The 17,632-nt window shown below is 40.0% G+C and overlaps 1 protein-coding gene across 1 annotated transcript in view; it reads right to left on the bottom strand.

Annotated features, from left to right (window-relative positions):
* LOC102786570 (uncharacterized) overlaps positions 1-17,307 on the bottom strand; it is a 29,113-nt gene extending 11,806 nt beyond the window's left edge. The window contains exons 1-9 of the mRNA XM_087842507.1: positions 17,259-17,307; positions 16,334-16,546; positions 16,037-16,186; positions 15,409-15,450; positions 14,462-14,541; positions 14,086-14,173; positions 13,861-13,971; positions 7,952-8,182; positions 4,976-5,060 (exon numbers count right to left, since the gene is read on the bottom strand). Of these exons, the coding sequence (XP_087698633.1) occupies positions 4,999-5,060; positions 7,952-8,182; positions 13,861-13,971; positions 14,086-14,173; positions 14,462-14,541; positions 15,409-15,450; positions 16,037-16,186; positions 16,334-16,546; positions 17,259-17,286 (1,005 nt within the window). The 5' untranslated portion in view covers positions 17,287-17,307 and the 3' untranslated portion in view covers positions 4,976-4,998. The remainder of the gene's footprint in view (positions 1-4,975; positions 5,061-7,951; positions 8,183-13,860; positions 13,972-14,085; positions 14,174-14,461; positions 14,542-15,408; positions 15,451-16,036; positions 16,187-16,333; positions 16,547-17,258) is intronic.
* Between the last annotated feature and the right edge of the window lie 325 nt (positions 17,308-17,632).

Genomic DNA, 17,632 nt, shown 5'->3' with positions numbered 1-17,632 from the left:
GTCAAGGTAAAGAATTTAACTAAAGCACAGTCTCATTTCCTTTAATGTCCCTAAAAACACGAGTTCAATTCCTAACTTTAGAAGCACATTCTACAGATTGTTTCTAAATTGGATGCGCTAACTTACAAACTATCATTTTATGAAGACGATCTGAAAATAAAACTGTGAGTTGGTGATCATTGTTTGGAAGTTTGATTAAATTCTGAGCAATACTCCAGGAGAAATGGCGATTCTAGTAAATCATGGACCAAAACTAACAAACTTATGAGATAAGAAAAAATCGAGCAAAGACCTGACACAGGACCTGAGAGACACAGCTGTTATTCAGTTGATCCATTTACTGTTAATTAAAGCCTGATCACAAATGGTTCCAGTGGATGGGTAGCTGTCAAGAAGCCATTCTTAAGGAAGGGGAACTGGGAGAAAAAGCTGAGTTGTGCCAAAAAGCCTCCCCACAAGACTGAAAATCAGTGGCAACTGATCTGATGGAGTGATGAATCCAAATGTGAAGTTTTTGGTTCAGTAAGTAAGGATGAGCTCAGGAGAGAGGTACAACAGTGAGTATCTACAGTCATCTGTAAAACACGATGCTGGCTCATTGTTTGGGGCTGTATTTGAACCAGTGGTGTTGGGGATCTTTCAAAATTTATGGAAATATGAACAAAGAAATGTGTCATCAGATTTTAATCCACCATGTAATACCATGTTGAAAGCATCTGACTGGCAGTGGCTTTATTTTTCAGCAAGACAATGATCCCAAACACTGCCAATGCAGTAAAAGCATACCTGGATGGAAAAACACACAGTCTGGATTGCCCTTCCCAGACCCGGCACCTCAACATGATTTAAGCAGTGTGGGATCATCTCGACAGAGAACAGAACAAAAATCAGCCAACATCCAAAGAAGAGCTTTGAATGTCCTTCAAGAAGCCTGGAGAACAATTCCTGAAGACAACTTAAATAAATTAGAAGAAAGATCACCTGAGAGAGTTCAGGCTGTGTCGAAGAATAAAAATTGCTACAATTGTACAAACTCTGTTTTTCCCTTAAAATACTGTATTTCCATCCATTTTTGCACACGTTCCAATAACTCACTGTGACTATTTCCCATTTTCCGAGCAAAATATAAAGAAATGAGGAGTGATTCAAAACTTTTGCACAGTAATGTAAATCTGATATAGTAATTAATTTAAGAATATTTTGGCAATACTGAGAGACTTTGATATAGATGACCATTTACTTATGATTTAGCAAGACTATAATTAAACAAAAAGAAAATCCCCTGCTCTGTGATCAATCCATCCATCCACTAATGCTCATTTACTGCTATTTTAATCCATTATGTCATGCAGATACGATCAACCCTTACAGACATTTAGACAATGAATGTATTTTACCACAAGATACTTTAAACATGCCTTCTTAAATCGCATAAACTCAATGCTCCTGAAACTTCACTCATAATAAATCATTGCAGTAAAACTGTTCACTCCACCATTCTCTCAAAGCTGCATGCACAGGATCATTCTGCAAACGCAGTGCAAATAACACAGGTGTAATTGCTGTCTTGTGCCTTTGCAGTTGAAAAGTTTTAGCAAAAACTTGGTGCTTAGCAGCACAACGTGTGGGGAAAAAGGGGCTGATCCAGCCTCCGCCAGCTGTTTCTTCTCGCAGCGTGAAGGGCTTGTCGGTGTTTTCCAGCAGTCCCTCCCTTCTGCAAAGCTTCCCAGGTGTAACGGCCGACCTGCCAGATTGAACCACATCAAACCTCACGAGCAGGAAGCTTTCCTTCACTGTTATTACTGAGATAAAGACCCTGTGTTCAGCACTGCGCTATTGTCATCCAGCCCGCCACAAATTTATGTTTATGTCTGCCAAGAAAATTGTAAGAAAATAGAAACAGCTTCTAAAAAAACAGAAAAAAGGTTGTATTAATATTTTATTTTCTTCTGTACTGTTTGTGTTACTTTGTGTTCCACACACAAAAGCTCAGGAATGGCAAACCACCATCTTCAGCCACAGATCTTCATCTCTCTTCATCTCTTATGACCTGTTTCTAAACCACCACCTTTCCAGTAAGTGCCTCTGCTGCTTCCCACTAACTACTAGCTTTGCTTGTCTCAAAGAGTAAAATCTGAGTCTATCCTTCTTTCACTTCTGCCTCTTCCTCACCGTGAAATATTCTTCCCAGGCGGTACCGGCAGTTTCCACCAACATTAACCATCAGACATGAAAGCTTTGCTCTGACTGGAAAATAACACAGCAAAGTCTCAGGTCTAATTATGCTGGTTTAGTTTATGACCTGCCAGCTCATGTCCATTATCTTCCCCTCCAGCCTTTAAACTTCACCTTGCTCATCACTTCCCAAACCAGGTGGGGATCAGTGCAGTCTTCACTTTTCTTTTTTCTGATGGTTCTCCAGACTGCCTGTTCTCATTCCCAGGCCAGCTAAGAGATTCACACAGGGTGTCTTTTGGCATCTGAGACATCGTGTCTCACTCTCAACTTGCTAGGTATAAAAATGTAGTTGCTTTCTTAGAAGCCCTTCATCTCTCTTCAAGTACACCTTTAAAACGCGCTGGGTTACAGCTAAGTACTTTTTGGATTTATGAAAAAAAATAAAACAGAGCATTCTGGATGAGAAACTTTTGATGTCTGCCACCTTTGTGCCTAACTATATTGACTGCTAGTAATACTAAAAACACAGCAAGTGATATTATTTGGCAAATAACTGCATAAAAATCCTCCAAACTTCAAAACTTAGAGAATTAAAGATCAAGCCTCGCAAGCAGCTGGCAACATCGACCTGTCACTCGTGTGCAGATTAGGCAGTTTTAACAGGTGAGTAAGAAGAGGGAAAATTAGTAACCAAAGGGTTTTTTTTTTTTAATGATTTTCATGTACACTTCTACTGTACAGGTGGGTATTTTAACATGTGTCTAAGACTGACCATTCCATGAACCGCAGTCTTTGGCACCTCTGCACAAACACATGTACATGTGCTCTAGCTAGCTGTTTGATCTATGCCATCCATTTGGACCATGAATTAAAAAGAATAATAATTACTTCATGACATGACTAAGATAGAAAACAATGTTTATATGTTGTATGTCATGCTTATTGTAAATGAATCATTTCAGGGTAACTTATAAAAGCAAACTTTGTCTATAAAACATAGTCATATTTGGCTTTCCTGTTATGCAGAATTTACATATTTCTAGAGACAGTTACATTGTTCCATTGCACTTTAAATAAAGTAAGGTGCTATGGATGGCACACGCTAAAGTGGTTCTGTGAGTTTTAGGCTCCGTAAGCGCTTTAGTAAGTGCTTTGTTAAACATGCTCATTACTCACTCTGAAGCCTAAAATAATGCTGATTTCAGAACACTAGATCACATCCAGCTAAGCCTCTCAGACTAATGAACACACACGGCATCAAACTGATTGCATTTATATGCTTGGTGTATTATGCAGAGTTAGAGAGCTTGCATGTAAATTTTCACACATATGAAACTGGGACTGTTGTGGAGGTCCGCACCGCTGAACTGAATTCAGTATTAGTATGTGTCTAGTTATATGTTTTATGTCATTTTGCTATTAATATTGTTATTGACATTATTATTGTTATTACGCAGCTTTCCGCAACAGTCCCAGTTTCTCATGTGACTCCTTAGGAAAATGAATTGCCCACTCATGCCTTCGGCAATATAATTAGAGCAGCATTTCATTGGTCCAAAATAGCCAGGCATATAAAAAATGAACTTCAGTTACAGGAAAAGGAAAACTATTTGCCACCACAGAGTCTAAATCCACAAACAGAGCTGCCTGCCAACTACTGAAGAAAAGATTTGTCACAGAATGTACTTTGACGTGACACTGTAGAAAAATCACAGCTGCTGTTAGCAAAATGAAAGCAGTCTCAGCCCCATTCATCATTGATAATGGGAAAACCTGCACCTTTCCTACGAAGAGCACAATAAGCACGTTTTGAAACAGAGGTTTGGATGCCAATGATCAAAGAGTTAACTGTAAAATTGTGTAAATGCATAGCTGATTTCACAGTCATGCTGATTGCCTTCATTTTTCTTATCTTAAAGACCCACTAAACATGTGAGCAAGTATCAGAGACAGAACTAGAAGCGATTGCCTTTGCAGAAATGGACATTCCCGGCATTTCTGAAGCTGCTGTTTCTGTGAGAGCGGAAATGATCCGTGACTGACAACGCCGAGCTCCCGAGCAGTTAGCCTCTCAGATGTGAGCTTATCATCAGCTGTTAAGAGCAGTGTGAATTCCTCAGGCCTCTGGCTGCAGCCCGGAGCGTTTTTGAGCTGATAGGAAGAGAGGGTGGACTGCAGGTGCAGATGTGGGCCTTACATCCAAAGCATGTGATGATTAGACCGAGAGGATCCGTGTTACTACTCGTGTGAGAGAAGGATGTCATCCATCAGCGAAAGACAGAGCGGGAGACGTCAGATGAATAAAGGAGTGATGTCAAGCATGACTCAGAGTTTGCAGAAGCGCATTTTGATAGAAGTGTTTGGCTTGGGTGTGTCTCTCTGTTATTGCCTAATTGTGGAAATGATGGCGATCCAGTCAGCAGCTTGCAAAACTGACTTTGATCCAACAATTAACTTAACTAACTCATGTATGTAATACTAATTCATGTTTCACTCATGCTCGGTTTTGGTTGCAGTTTCCCATCATGAGTATTTATAAGCCGCTGGATGTCAGGCTGTCAAGATGATTTACAATTTCAGGACTTGGACATTAAACAAATTTAGATTTTATGGTTATGGTATTTCTATTTTTAATAAGTTACTTCAGGACAGGAAGCTGTAACACTGCACGCTCGCTGGTCGTATGTGGTTGACTTTCAGCTGGTGGCGGGAGTTGTCCTTTTATTAACACCTAAGCTGGCTGAGCGGTGGAGCAGCTGCAGCACAGCATTTGTCTTGTAGTGTTATGTAGTCTTACCAAGTTTCTGAGGAACAGCACGGTTACCAGGCTGCCACAATATCTCCCACCGGACAGTCGAGAGGAACTTCCCAGAAGATCAAATCTATTCAAAAGAAACAGAAACAGGGTGTAGCTGTGGGTGCGTTGTGGATGCACAGTATCATGTCAAAAACCACTTGCTTGACGGTCAAAACTAAAGGAGAAGTCAAATCAAGGATAAAACAAGAAGCGCACACCTCTGCAGTGGCAACTCACTCTCTCGGGAGCATTTACTTTTAAGGGAATAACACTGTATTTAGTACATATTCATTTTGTTTTCGCCTTTCTGTTTAAATGCGCTTTAAGAAGTTTGCAGTGCAGCAAAAATCAGATAAGAGCGACGTAACAGATGTTTACTGTGATTACACAAACATTATGTAGAAGAGGAGTAGATATGGATTAAGTAAATAAGTGGACATGAATAACGTGAGCTTAATATGTAACATAATAATACAGTATATACCTAACTGGCTGGCAACACTCTCTTTAAAGGTGTAACAAATTTGGGGATCAGCTTAAAAGTAAGGCAGATGTGATCTTTAGAATCCCCATGTCCTCGTAAGACCCCGCTATTAATTTTTGTCCTCTGTCGGGGGATATGAGACTGAGACCGCTACACCAAGCACCTTTTATGCAACCTATATGACATCCTGGGCTTCCATATTTTATGTCCACAAGGAAGGTTAAGTGATACTTCTATTGCTTAGACTTAAATTTCTTCAATTTGAGGATCTTAACTTTAGTAAGAGTTCAGAAACGCACAGTAATTTTACCCCATCCAAAGTGAAACTTGTATTCAGTGTCCTTTGTAGTGGATAGTAGGACTTATTAGCTCACATTTTTAACCATGAGGAAGCAGAGGGCAGGATGAGGCAGAAAGGATTTTACTCAGAACTGTGGACGAGGAGTCAGTCTGTCAGAGAAGAAGGTGGAGGAGGGCCAGACATCAGAGCAGGAAGGTGAGTGCTCAGTCGACATATTAGCTTTTGAGGAGTCTAAGCTGGCACTGACTGTCTGTAATAATAAGAACTGTTTAATGTAGGGCTCTGAAGTTTTGGTGGGAAATACACACCAGCTTAGAGTTTGATTTCGTCTTTTATCCTGTGGATTTATGAATTTATTAATATCTATGCTAAAAGTGCATTAAACTGTAGGTTTTCTGTCTTTGTCAATTCAGTTTCACCACAAAGGACTTCCTCTCATTACATTGAACAGAAAACAGGCAACCAGGTTTTAGAAAAATAAAGTCAGAGCTCACAAACAAGGGGGTGGTGCTCATCACTGAACTGAAAGTAGCATTAATACCATACTGAAACTGGGTTGATTTTTTTTTTTAATGAAACATGAAAACAGGACAATGCTGCAGTATTTAAACTGAAAAATACTTAAACTGACAACCCATCACTGTCAGGTGCGCTTCTCAGAGGTTAGAGTCCACTTCCACAGTTATGTACAAAATATTTCTCTGCCCCACTAAGCCATTATGTGATCAAACAAGACCTGATGTCCAGAAGATATAAAAAAAATAACAATTTTGGGGAAAAAAACAGCAACGTGTCACTTTAAAACACAAATTTAAGAGATATTATCTAAATAAAATCTAAACATTTTTTCTTCTGGGTATGCCGGCGTCATTTCTTAACTGTTTAAAGACATTTTGTGAAAGTTTGACCTTATTTGACCTTGAAGAACAGGTTAGAGGTCCGAAGTAACGTGATATTAAAAATCCACATATCCATATCATTGCCTGTATGCCCATAGGGTGCCAATACAAATATTATTATGTTATATGTTATATGTTATAGCATTATTATCTCTTTACCGATCAATCATTCTTGATATTTTTAATCTTTTTCCAGTAATTTAAGTTGACTATACACACAACTTTTTGTCCTTTTCCAACCAATAAATTAATAATGAAGTTGACACTGAAGACCTTGATGGACTTAAGCCAAATTTGAATGGTGTCATGATCGTTGACAGAGGGTTTTGTGTTATTTATAGTCATTGATTTCATTATTTATGATTTCTAGTCTCTTGGTTTCTGCTTCTGTGCGCCTCCTATGCTCCATGTTCCTCAGTCAGTGTCATGTCTGTGTCTTTGGGATTCCTGGTTCTTAGGTTTTGTCCCTTTGCCTTCCATGTTTAGTGTGTCACATCTCTAGTGTAGGGTTTATTCTTTCTATGTTTAGTCATCTGTCTTCCCTCTCAGCCGTGTCTCCTGGTTAGTTCTCGGTCGCCGTGCTTGTCCTGCGTTTCCTGGTTTACTCTGACAGTGGGGGAGCCTATCCCAGATGCCACAGAGTAAGAAGTGGGGTACACCCTGGACACACCTCTAGTCTGTCACAGGACTCTTTAAGTTATTTTGCTTAAATACATTTATCACAAAAAGACAATTTTTAGAAGATCAGTTTGATTCGAGTTCAGCTGATCGCAAAGATCACACCTACACATGCTGTTATTCCCTATTACTTACACTATCCAACCACTAGAAGGGGCATTCTTTCACACTCATTTTAGAGAAGATCCCTTACACAATTACACTGACTAAGAACTGTGTACACATGTCAGGCTGAAAGAAAAAGTCTTAATCTACCTTCCAATGTTGCACAGTAATCTAGATTTTCAGGGTAAATAGAGGAAGGAATTCACAATATGCACGAAAGTTCTGCTTTTGTTGTTGCTCTGTTAGATGGCTGTGTGTTGAAATGTTGCATTTTGTTGTAACTCGGATATGAACGCGGAAGAGCTGAACGTTTACCCCATATAGCAGAACAGTGAGTTCGCGAGCGAGTTTGGGATTTGTTAAGACAAATCCATGAGTCCTGAGTGTTTGAAGGCCTGCATTATACTCAGTGTACTATACGGGCGTTTCCGTAAACTGTATTTTAGGATTTCCGAAGGTGAAGGACCTGTGATGAATGTTTAGACGGAACAAATGATCTAAATACCAACTTCTCGTCTGAATGAAGCCAGCGTTGTTGCTGTTGTTCTCATTTGTCTCCTTCAGGGACTCCACTGAAGTCTTGTTGGAGACAGCGGCCTCATCATCAGTTTTGACTTCCACAGTGGACTGTGGCTCAGCTACGTCCGCTTTGGGCTTGTCCTCAGAGCTGTCTGGAGCGGGAGCAGGAGCTGGAGTTGCAGACTCAGTGCTGGGATCAGCAACAGATTTATCAGTCTCAGCTGTAAAGGACAATAAAAGCAGAAAGCACAGCTGTTTTTTGTGGTTCTCAAGATAAAAAACAGTGATTAAAATAAATGTAAATTGAAACAATGTGGATAAGCAGAATAAACACACGGACTGAGTTTGAAAATACTGGAGTGCCCCTGTATTTGTGTCATACCTTTTCGACAGTATGTTAAACTTTTGCAATAAGTTAATTGTGTGAAATTCTTGAAACATTTCTTCATTTTTTCCTTTAAATCTAGATGACATTGCAGAACCGCTGTTTGAATTATTTAGGTGCCCCATAATCACAGCATTTCCACTTAAACAGCCTGAAGTAGTTTGTCCTCAGGCATGATATTTCTTGGGCAAAAGCATTTGAGGGGGCCACCATGTTGGTAATGAGGCAGCTGATTAGTGATCACTTCCTAATGAGCCACAGCCATGCAGCTGTTGGAGGCTGTGGGAAAGTAGGGCGGCCCCATTATTATCTGACCCAGTCTTAGGGAGAGGGAAAGGAGAGATTAAGGAAAGAGGAAGATGGCTGTTCTTCAAGACGTAATTGTGGAATGACTAAGCTGGCTGGTCAGTCGTTATTCGAGCCTTTGCTAAACTATTCTTCACAGGTGGATTCCTTGCATGAATCAGCCTCTAACTACTATTTCATTTGGGTTTTAAACATGAAGCCAATGCGCACTCTTTGCTTTTTTTTTTCAACTGCCACCAGGGGGCAACACATCTATTTGCAAACAACAGGTCTAACGTTCTCAGTACTTCTTCATCACCACTCTCAAAGCAAACATCACGTCTGTAGAGCTCGTTCTTGACATGAAACCATACTGCTGCTCACTGATCATCACCTCTCTTCTTAACCCTAGCTTCAACAACTAGCTTCATGGTATGATTCTTCAGTTTTATCTTCTGTAGTGACGCAGCTCTGCACATCCATTCTCCATTCCTCAGGCATGATCTCTCCCTCCAATCTTCATACCCTCCATCTGGACCAGCTGCCTCTTCCACTCCTCTGCAAGTCCTCTGCACTTCCTGATTCACTGTCCTCTATCCGTCGTCCTTTTTCTCTCATTTCCCTTAATTATCAGCTCCTCAAAGTACTCTTTCTCAACATACTCTCTTCACTTTTTATAAGAGTTCAATGTCTATCCTTAACCACCCTAATATGCTGCACATCCTTTGCAGTTTGAGCTCTGCCTAGATGATCTTTACAAGCCTTTTTCTCATTTCTGTTCAGCCCCACATACAGCTCACCATAAGCCTTTGCCTTAAGAGTAAAATATAGTATAAAGTGAGGAGTACCTTGTAATTGAAAAGCTGCACATGTACAGTATACTGTTTCTTAATCAGAGCCACTCATTACCAGAGTTCTCCGATAAAAACAAAACAAAAAAAACAATTTTATAACTCAGTTTTTTCCTACTGTGGAAGGCTGTCGGTCTACTGTTTACCTCAGCTGTCAATGTTGGGTGAGAAACTTTATTCACTCTGGAAAAGGACTCTAAAATATGTGAAAGGAGTGCAATGTGAATCAGAGAAGCTCATTTTTGACCATGACAGCCATACTGAGTTGAATTGTTGCTGGGGATATTCTGAGCTGTTGGTAAGTGCTACTGTTTTAGCTACTGTTAGCCTCTGTTAGCTGTTGTTAGCTTGTGTTACCTGCTGTTTGCCAGCATTAGTGAAACCTTTGAAGTGGGTCTAAAATTGCTGGACTCCACCACTAATTAAATAAAATTTCATATGACGTGAGTATGTAATCAAACTGTTTATCAGAGGAAAGGTGAGATTTAGAGCCTAATATTAACTGACATAATGTTAGCCTATAGCCAGCTGGTGTTTTTATATAGCAAACTTGTCAGCTGTCTGGAGACAGTAGGATTACATGTCTAATCTACTGAGAATAAGTACTTGCAATAATATCTGTAATTAATTAGCATTTGTGTTAGAGCCCTGACTTCAGTTCAGTAGATGAGATTTTAGGTGAGAAGGAAAAAGATCAAAAGACCCCGCTGTTAATGATAAACCATAGTTATTGTGCTTAATATCTTGAGTTTAAAGTTTGAGGCACAACTTACTACATATGTGGCCGGTTTTTAGCCACAAATATAAAATGCCATTAGTCAGAAGCGAGGAGTCATTCCTGGCCGCTGAATTCAAATATGGTGGGGCAGCTTCCACAAACCACAAATCCACTGCTATGTATTTTTAATAGATTTATTATAAGTTTATGAGAATGCATCGGTTTGTTGGAAGATGTAATAACACAGTGAAATGTGAAACCTAGCTGACATGTATACCAGTCAACTAGGTTTCATTTGACCAGATTCCATTTGGCATTGTAGTTCTGTTACAAAGTTACACGGGACATTTACGTAGGATTTTGGGCATAAATATTTCTTTGAGTGCAGCAAAAGCAGCCGGTTAACCGCAGCTTGGATTTGTGTTTCCATTCAAGCACAGTATTGACTTACTCACAGTACAGTACAATCACTATTTATATATTTACATTAAAAAAAAGGAAACACATATGATTCTAAATGCTGAAAAATAGAAGCACATGTGTTCGATTTTTCAGTGGGATGGCTGAAAAAAGCACCTCAAACACTTCCTGTAGATATACCAAGCTATTATACCGACATTTGAGCAAATTATTGTGCGTTTCTAGACTGATGGCAGTTTTTTTACATGCTGCCTTTCAGGTCAAGGGCTGTGCAGAGTAACTTGCCATCAAACTGACCTTTGATTGGTTCATTTCAGAGAGAGCCAGGACAGCTGCTTTCCTTTGCTGTCAATTGTGAGTAAATCTTGCCTGCTTTCATTTGATGCTTAAACACACCGACAACACATGAGTAACTATTGCTTATTTCTGGCTTTCTGTGTGAGCGTTATTTGATCTGTATATTTGAGATGTATCCACGGTTAAAACACAGTTTTCTGTTTAAAAATGGCCACTGTACAGAGAAAAAAGAGAAGTATTTGTGATTGGTCCAACTCACTGGCCAGAGGAGTACTCGGTCCTGATAAAAGATCATAATGAGTGATAAGAGTCAGCTTTTGTGTCATTAGTTAAATCTTTCTATATAAAATAGCTGTACAGCAATTTTGATCCTGAAGAAAAATATTAAACCCAACCAAAATAAACTGTAACAAATGCACCATTTGAATCAGTATGTAATATTGCTGGGAGTGCAAAGCTCTCTCAGTGGTCAGCAAGACAAGACAAGTGAAAAGTCTCCTAAAAACGTCAGCCCATACCCCTTTTGCACAACACGCAGTTTGCAAAAGTCACAACAATGTGCTTATCTCAATGTGTGGCTTTAAGATGCCTGTCATTGTGAGGCGCAGTCATAATTTTCTGCTACTCAGGGTCTGTGTTAGATTCTGTGTCTGTGCACCGCTCTGCACAAGATTATACACCACTCTATCTGACATGCAAGAAAATAGGCTGATCTTGAGTTACACCTCATTGTGTGAATGCCTCACAGATATTCAGCTTTTTATGCCATTTTTTGGCCCATTTTGCTAACAGGGACCACATTATCAGTGTGATCACTAGTTTTGCTTGCCAGACTGAGCCATGAGAGGGGCAGCCGTTCTCAGACCAGGAGGCCCGGGTTTGAATCCCGCTTATGGCAACATTTTTTTCAGTTAACACTTCCACTGTTTAAACTCTTTTCAGCACAAATTCCAGCTTTTAAGCTGTTTTTAGCACAAACTTCAGCTTCTTTTCCTCTTTTCAGCAGAAAGTCTGCTGATTCACCTCTTTTCAGTACAATTTTCAGCTTTTTCACCTCTTCTTAGCACAATTTTCATCCTCTTCTGCTCTTATCGGCACAGTTTTCAGCATTTTCACCTCTTTTTTTTCCCTTCTGCACAGTGCACATTTTTTCTCTCTCATCACATCTATGTTTGAGACCAGAACTGGTTTGGCGCAGTGGGATGCGCAGCTGCCGTGAGCTCTGGTGGCAAGGGTTCGAGTACATGTCACAGATGCTGCACATCTTCCCTGCTTACATGTAATCTGCTTTCTTGACACTCTTCAGTGTAGTCTTTCAAATAAAGCAGTTTTCAGCAGAGTCCAGCTTCCACACAGTGTTTTCAACAGATAGCTCTCCTTCTTCTGCTGTTTTCAGATTCCACTACACGGCATTCACACTGCATTTTCTCAGAAAATGCAACTTTGTCTAGTTTGTTTAAAATTTGCTTTCAAGAGGTCTTTTTTGCCTCATATGCTGTATTTCCATTTATGATTGTGGATTTTTCATTAAATTGCTGCGCCTGTTTCCAGTAAAATACAGAAGAAGCAACGACGGGCACAAGATTTTTTACACAGTACTATGTCATAAACTACCTATATGGAAATGACGTGTTTAGCAGGCTTCAATTTCCAAAGCCTGAAAAGGACGTATATGCTTGTTTCCTCTCACACCGAATTCAACTATTGCCCCCTCAAATCAACTTTTCCTTCTTCAAATTTAAAATGATTTTTTCAAGTCCTAAAATAGTAGATATAAAAAAAAAATTAAACAAACAATGAAACTAACTTGCTGTCTTGACACAGACACCTCTTTTGCCCACAAAACCAACAATAGCAGTTCCCCAAATGTCTGCAAGTGAGTGTACATTTCTAGTAGGTGCTACAGATTCTTGTCACAGAGATTAGACAACATTAGTACCAAACGCAGATGGCAAAATTTCATTTTTACTGTCACACGAGAGGGGGAAACAAACAAAAAGCAGACCCTTTTCACAACAACTGGGACAAGACATTGTTGGGGAAGGCAGAGAGACACGCCACAATGTCACACGAGGAGAATACTAGGATCGGACAATCTTTATTTATTTACAAGGAAACGAAAATATTAAAGCAACAACATTTTAATGAGCAAGTACATGAAAAAAAGGGAACATTGTTGTATATAAAAGTCACAGAAGAGCAAAAGCTCATCTCCATGATTCCCTGCACAAAGGCTTAGGGATACAGCTTTCCACAACCTCAGGATTTATTTATTTATTAGATCTTGCATCTACTTGGGTATCAGCTGCTGTAAAGGGAAACTAACCATACTCCTTGTTTCTTAACTTAGCTCCCATTTCCATCAAGTGGTGGGCTAAAGTACTGCAGGGCATCTGTTGTGGGAGCTCTTTTTAAACGAGAAAACTTTGTTAGCTGTGCACACACACATTTCAAAATACTGGAGAACTGTGTGAGTCAGACTGGTGTGTATTGCATCAGATTTTCCCTCTAAACAAACGGACTTCATTTCATATTTTAAGTTTCGTGTTAACCGTTAAGTCAACGTCTGAGTCATGTACACATAAAGATTTCAATATTTACAGCGTCTGTGGATGTTGCTACGGTAACGTGTGAGGAACGGTGTCACGAACAGGACTTCCTTTTTGTTCTCTTAACACATCTTAAGAAAGAGGAAGTGGCAAACACCGTTATACACTCACACCATTTTTAATCCACCAAACACATGCTGTTTATCTGAGTTTCACACACGCGGAAACCATTTTCTTTAACACATCATAGCAGGAAAGGCGCTGGTGTGAAAAATTCAAAGTGAATTATTGGTACAATATCAGAAAACTGTTGTTGAAGTTATGAGTAAAATCTGGGTTTCCTATTGTGACAAGTCAAATATTGTGAAAAAGATCCAGACAGGTTTGTTCTTACCTTTCTGCTCCTCCTGTGCTTCGGGTTTAACTTCATCTGCGTCTCCTGGCTTTGCCTCCAGTTCTTCTGGCTCTTTCGCAGTAGTTTCTGTACTTTCAAAGGTTTTCAGACCTGAAAAATATTCAGACAGGAAAAATATTTATTTATTCAGATGGAGGAACCTGGTTCAAAAAACAAAACAATGTTATATTTAAGGCGATACGCTGTCTCCAGCCAATAACTGACCATTTTGAGGTGCGGTATCAACAGGCTCCACGGTGCTGAGAGGGATGTTGACTTCATCTTGTCTGGAGGAAAAATCAACCGAGTAGCGCTGAGGAGATCCAGAACACAGGGGAACGCATTAGCACCTTTATTTAAATGTTTTTCTTTACATGCAACACTGATCCCTGGCTTAAACTGAGCAACAAAAGCTGCAGTTATATGACCTTGATACCACACATTTTGAAAAAATCTTTGGACCAAACAAGGGTTTCAGTTCCCCGCACACTCCCAGTCTTTATGAATAAATCGCTGTCTGTAGGTACATGTTTAGCAAACAGTATGAAACCCAGTCAAACCATTCTTTGTTGGGTATTGAATGTAGAGCTTCTTTACTTACTCTTCTTCTTTTCTGTGTCACGTAACAGGCAAGTAAAAATGCCACAACCACGAGGATGAGAATGACTAGAATGATGATACCTGAAGGAGGAAATACAATTCATGTTTAGAGTGAAGCACATCTGCCAACACGGTGGCTATGCACTGTGACCCACAGACCTCCAAGTAAAGACCTACACTCACAGGACACTTCATTAGTTACACTATGCAATCAGTGATGCCTTGATTCTCCGAGGCATAGATTCAACAGGGTGCTGAGAACATTCCTCAGACGTTTCTGGTCCATTCTGACATTTATACAAAGCAGGACGGATCTATGCTTTTACAGCATATTGCTGACCCTACCACCAGAACGCCACAGAACAGGTAGCATTTTTCAAATTCAGTTTTAGAGTTTTGTTGCAAACTGTAACTTCACTTCCTTATTCTTATACAACAGGAGTGGCACCTGATGGGGCGTCCCGCTGCCGTTGCCCTTCTGCTTCAAGGTTCAATGTGTTGTGCATTTAGAGACGCTCTTCTGAACACCTTGTGTCGAGTACAAACTGATAGTTTGAGTTGCTTTTCCCTGCAGTCAATCTATTATCCTCTGGCGCCTGGCATCAACAAGACATTTCTCCCAGAGTACTGCCGCTCACTAGATATTTTCTGTGGGAAAATCCCACCAGATCAGCAGTTGTCCCAAATACTCAGTCCTGCCCCAACAATCACGTGACATTTAAAGTTACTTAAATAAAACGTTCTTCCCATTCTGACGCTCTCTTGTTCATGCACATGCCTAAAGTTGAGTTGCTGTCATGTGATTGGCTGAGCAGATATTTGCATCGATGAGCAGAAGAACAGGTGGACTTAATGAAGTGGCATGTGACTGTAGATTTACACACTAGATCTGACAGAAAAGTTCTAGCCTCTGTGAGGCACAGACATGCTGACATATGTTTAACTCACCAGTTTTGTCAGAGCCAGCTGTCTTTGGACTGGACGTGGAACCTGTGAGATATACAAGACGCTTGAATGAAATAAAAAACCTGCCAACGAGTTGTCATAAAACGTTAGTCTATCCACAATCCAATCGAAAAACACCCACAGCTGACGTTAAGGATATTCATATTCATTTGCACTTTTGTTTCAGGCAATTTCAAGCAACTCTTTCCTCTAGCTCAGGGAAACTCATTTAAGATCAAGGGCCACAAAGATGTCCAGTGAACCAAATTCGAGTCTTTGCTCGGCCAATTCTGGCCTCTGGACCTCATGTTTGCCTCCATCACTCTTGTTTTATTCCTGCAGAAAATATCTGGATGTTTAGCTGCAAAACGTGCCTCGATGCAAGCACGCCAGGGTTTATCTGAGGTTTTCCACTAAAAACGGCTGCATGACGAGGCTGTGAGCTAATCCCGTCGAAATGAGGAGAACTGCAAAATCGTGCGAACCTTTTCAATTGGATTGTTGCAACAACTGTTTCATCTGTTTGATCTGCAGATGAAGGGTTTATTACAATCAACACAGTTGTTGGCATGCAGAGAGCTATGAATAATCATGCTGATTTTGGTAATGTAAGAAATCAGTCCCAGCTTACTCTTCGGGAATGTGCCTTTTGTGGTTTGAGATGTCACAGAACCACCCGGTGCAGGTGTGGTTTGAGGCTTTGTGGTCCTTTTAGTTTCAGTGACAGTCTGACTGCTGGGCTTTGCTCTACCTCTAGTAGCAACACTTATTGTGCTGTTTCCTACAACAAAACAATCAAAACATTTTTTTTATGTTAAGAAAAAGAAGAAACTGTGAAGTTTGGACCATTTACAAGGGTTAAAATCTCTGAAAGAACTGCTTTACAGTATAGGCTTTATTGTAAAAGGAGTGGGATAATAGCTCTCACCAGAAGGCTTATCTGTTGAAGATTTAGTGCTGACGTTCATTTCAGTTCTTGAGTTGCTTGTCTTGATGGTAGTTCGATCATCGATGGTCGTGCTCATTGTGCTGGTGTGGGTGATGAAGGTGGTGGTGTTGGTGATGAAGGTGGTGGTGTTGGTGATGGAGGTGTTACGATCTGTCCCGTCCTTTTTTGCTATGGCGGTCCCCACAAACAAACCTACACAAAAAATAAATATAATGTTCTAATAGGTCAAAACAATATATCAAACCTGATCACCTTATCATTAAATTCAGTTTCAGCATACCTTTTTTGGCCTTTCTATGCATTTCCTTTTGTCTTTCCCCAGTTCCTTTTACCCAACACGCATTAGACCCACTGTTTCAGAGTGCCTTATCATTTAACACAGTATGAAACTCACAGGTAGTACAATACACACCTATAAAACGTCCACTTTCAGCTCATAATCTTAAAAAAATACGACATATATATAGCAAGAAAAATAACTTTAATACAATGCTTTAACAACTCGGGAAATTTCTTCCCAGATGTTACAAAAGCTTTCATTTCTACACATTTCTACAGCCATATGTGAAATCGTGCACAAAAGCACTACAGCAGGATATAAGACCTAGTTCCCCTTATATAAAACATGTGCAGCCTTATTGAACTGAATCTTCCTGTGTGTTAAGGCAGCGTGCCTGAGAACCTTTTTATGCACACAGTGGTTTAAGTGCAACATACAACACTCTCACATTAAATCTGCAAAAACAATGTTCTGTCAGATTATGTGATTTTATTAAATTCACATTGTAAAAATTACGATCTGAACCCAGATGGAAGAATTTCTATTGAGGGACACACCCCATTCTCATTCACACACACTCACACACACACATATATATGTATAATATAATATAAACAGTCTTACCCAGCATAAAGAAGAAACTTGATGGCATTGTAAGTCTGTTGGATGGCAGCAGCAGCTGGAAAAGCCAAACAGAGATAAATATAAAATATCCGTATTTATATGCCTCCTGTCTAAAGGTTGTGCTTTCATATGCAGCGGTTCTTTCTTAATGCTTCAGAGCATTGCATGCCTGTACAGAAAAAAGAGGATCAACCAAAACTCTGACCACATTACTTGAGATAGCGGCGTTGCTCAAACGCCGTAAACGAGAAGAAACGTTGTTGCTCTGTTGCTTCAGAGGCGACTCTCTTTGCAGACCTGCTGCCACAAAACTCTGTTTGTTCCCCATAAACCTAAAGCTGTGAACAACACAGCAGAGTGACACCTGTTGCCGA

This window comes from Neolamprologus brichardi, chromosome 6 (genome assembly GCF_056152115.1).
Source record: "Neolamprologus brichardi isolate AB-2024 chromosome 6, ASM5615211v1, whole genome shotgun sequence".
Taxonomy (NCBI): domain Eukaryota; kingdom Metazoa; phylum Chordata; class Actinopteri; order Cichliformes; family Cichlidae; genus Neolamprologus; species Neolamprologus brichardi.
This window is presented reverse-complemented; position numbering and strand designations above follow the sequence as displayed.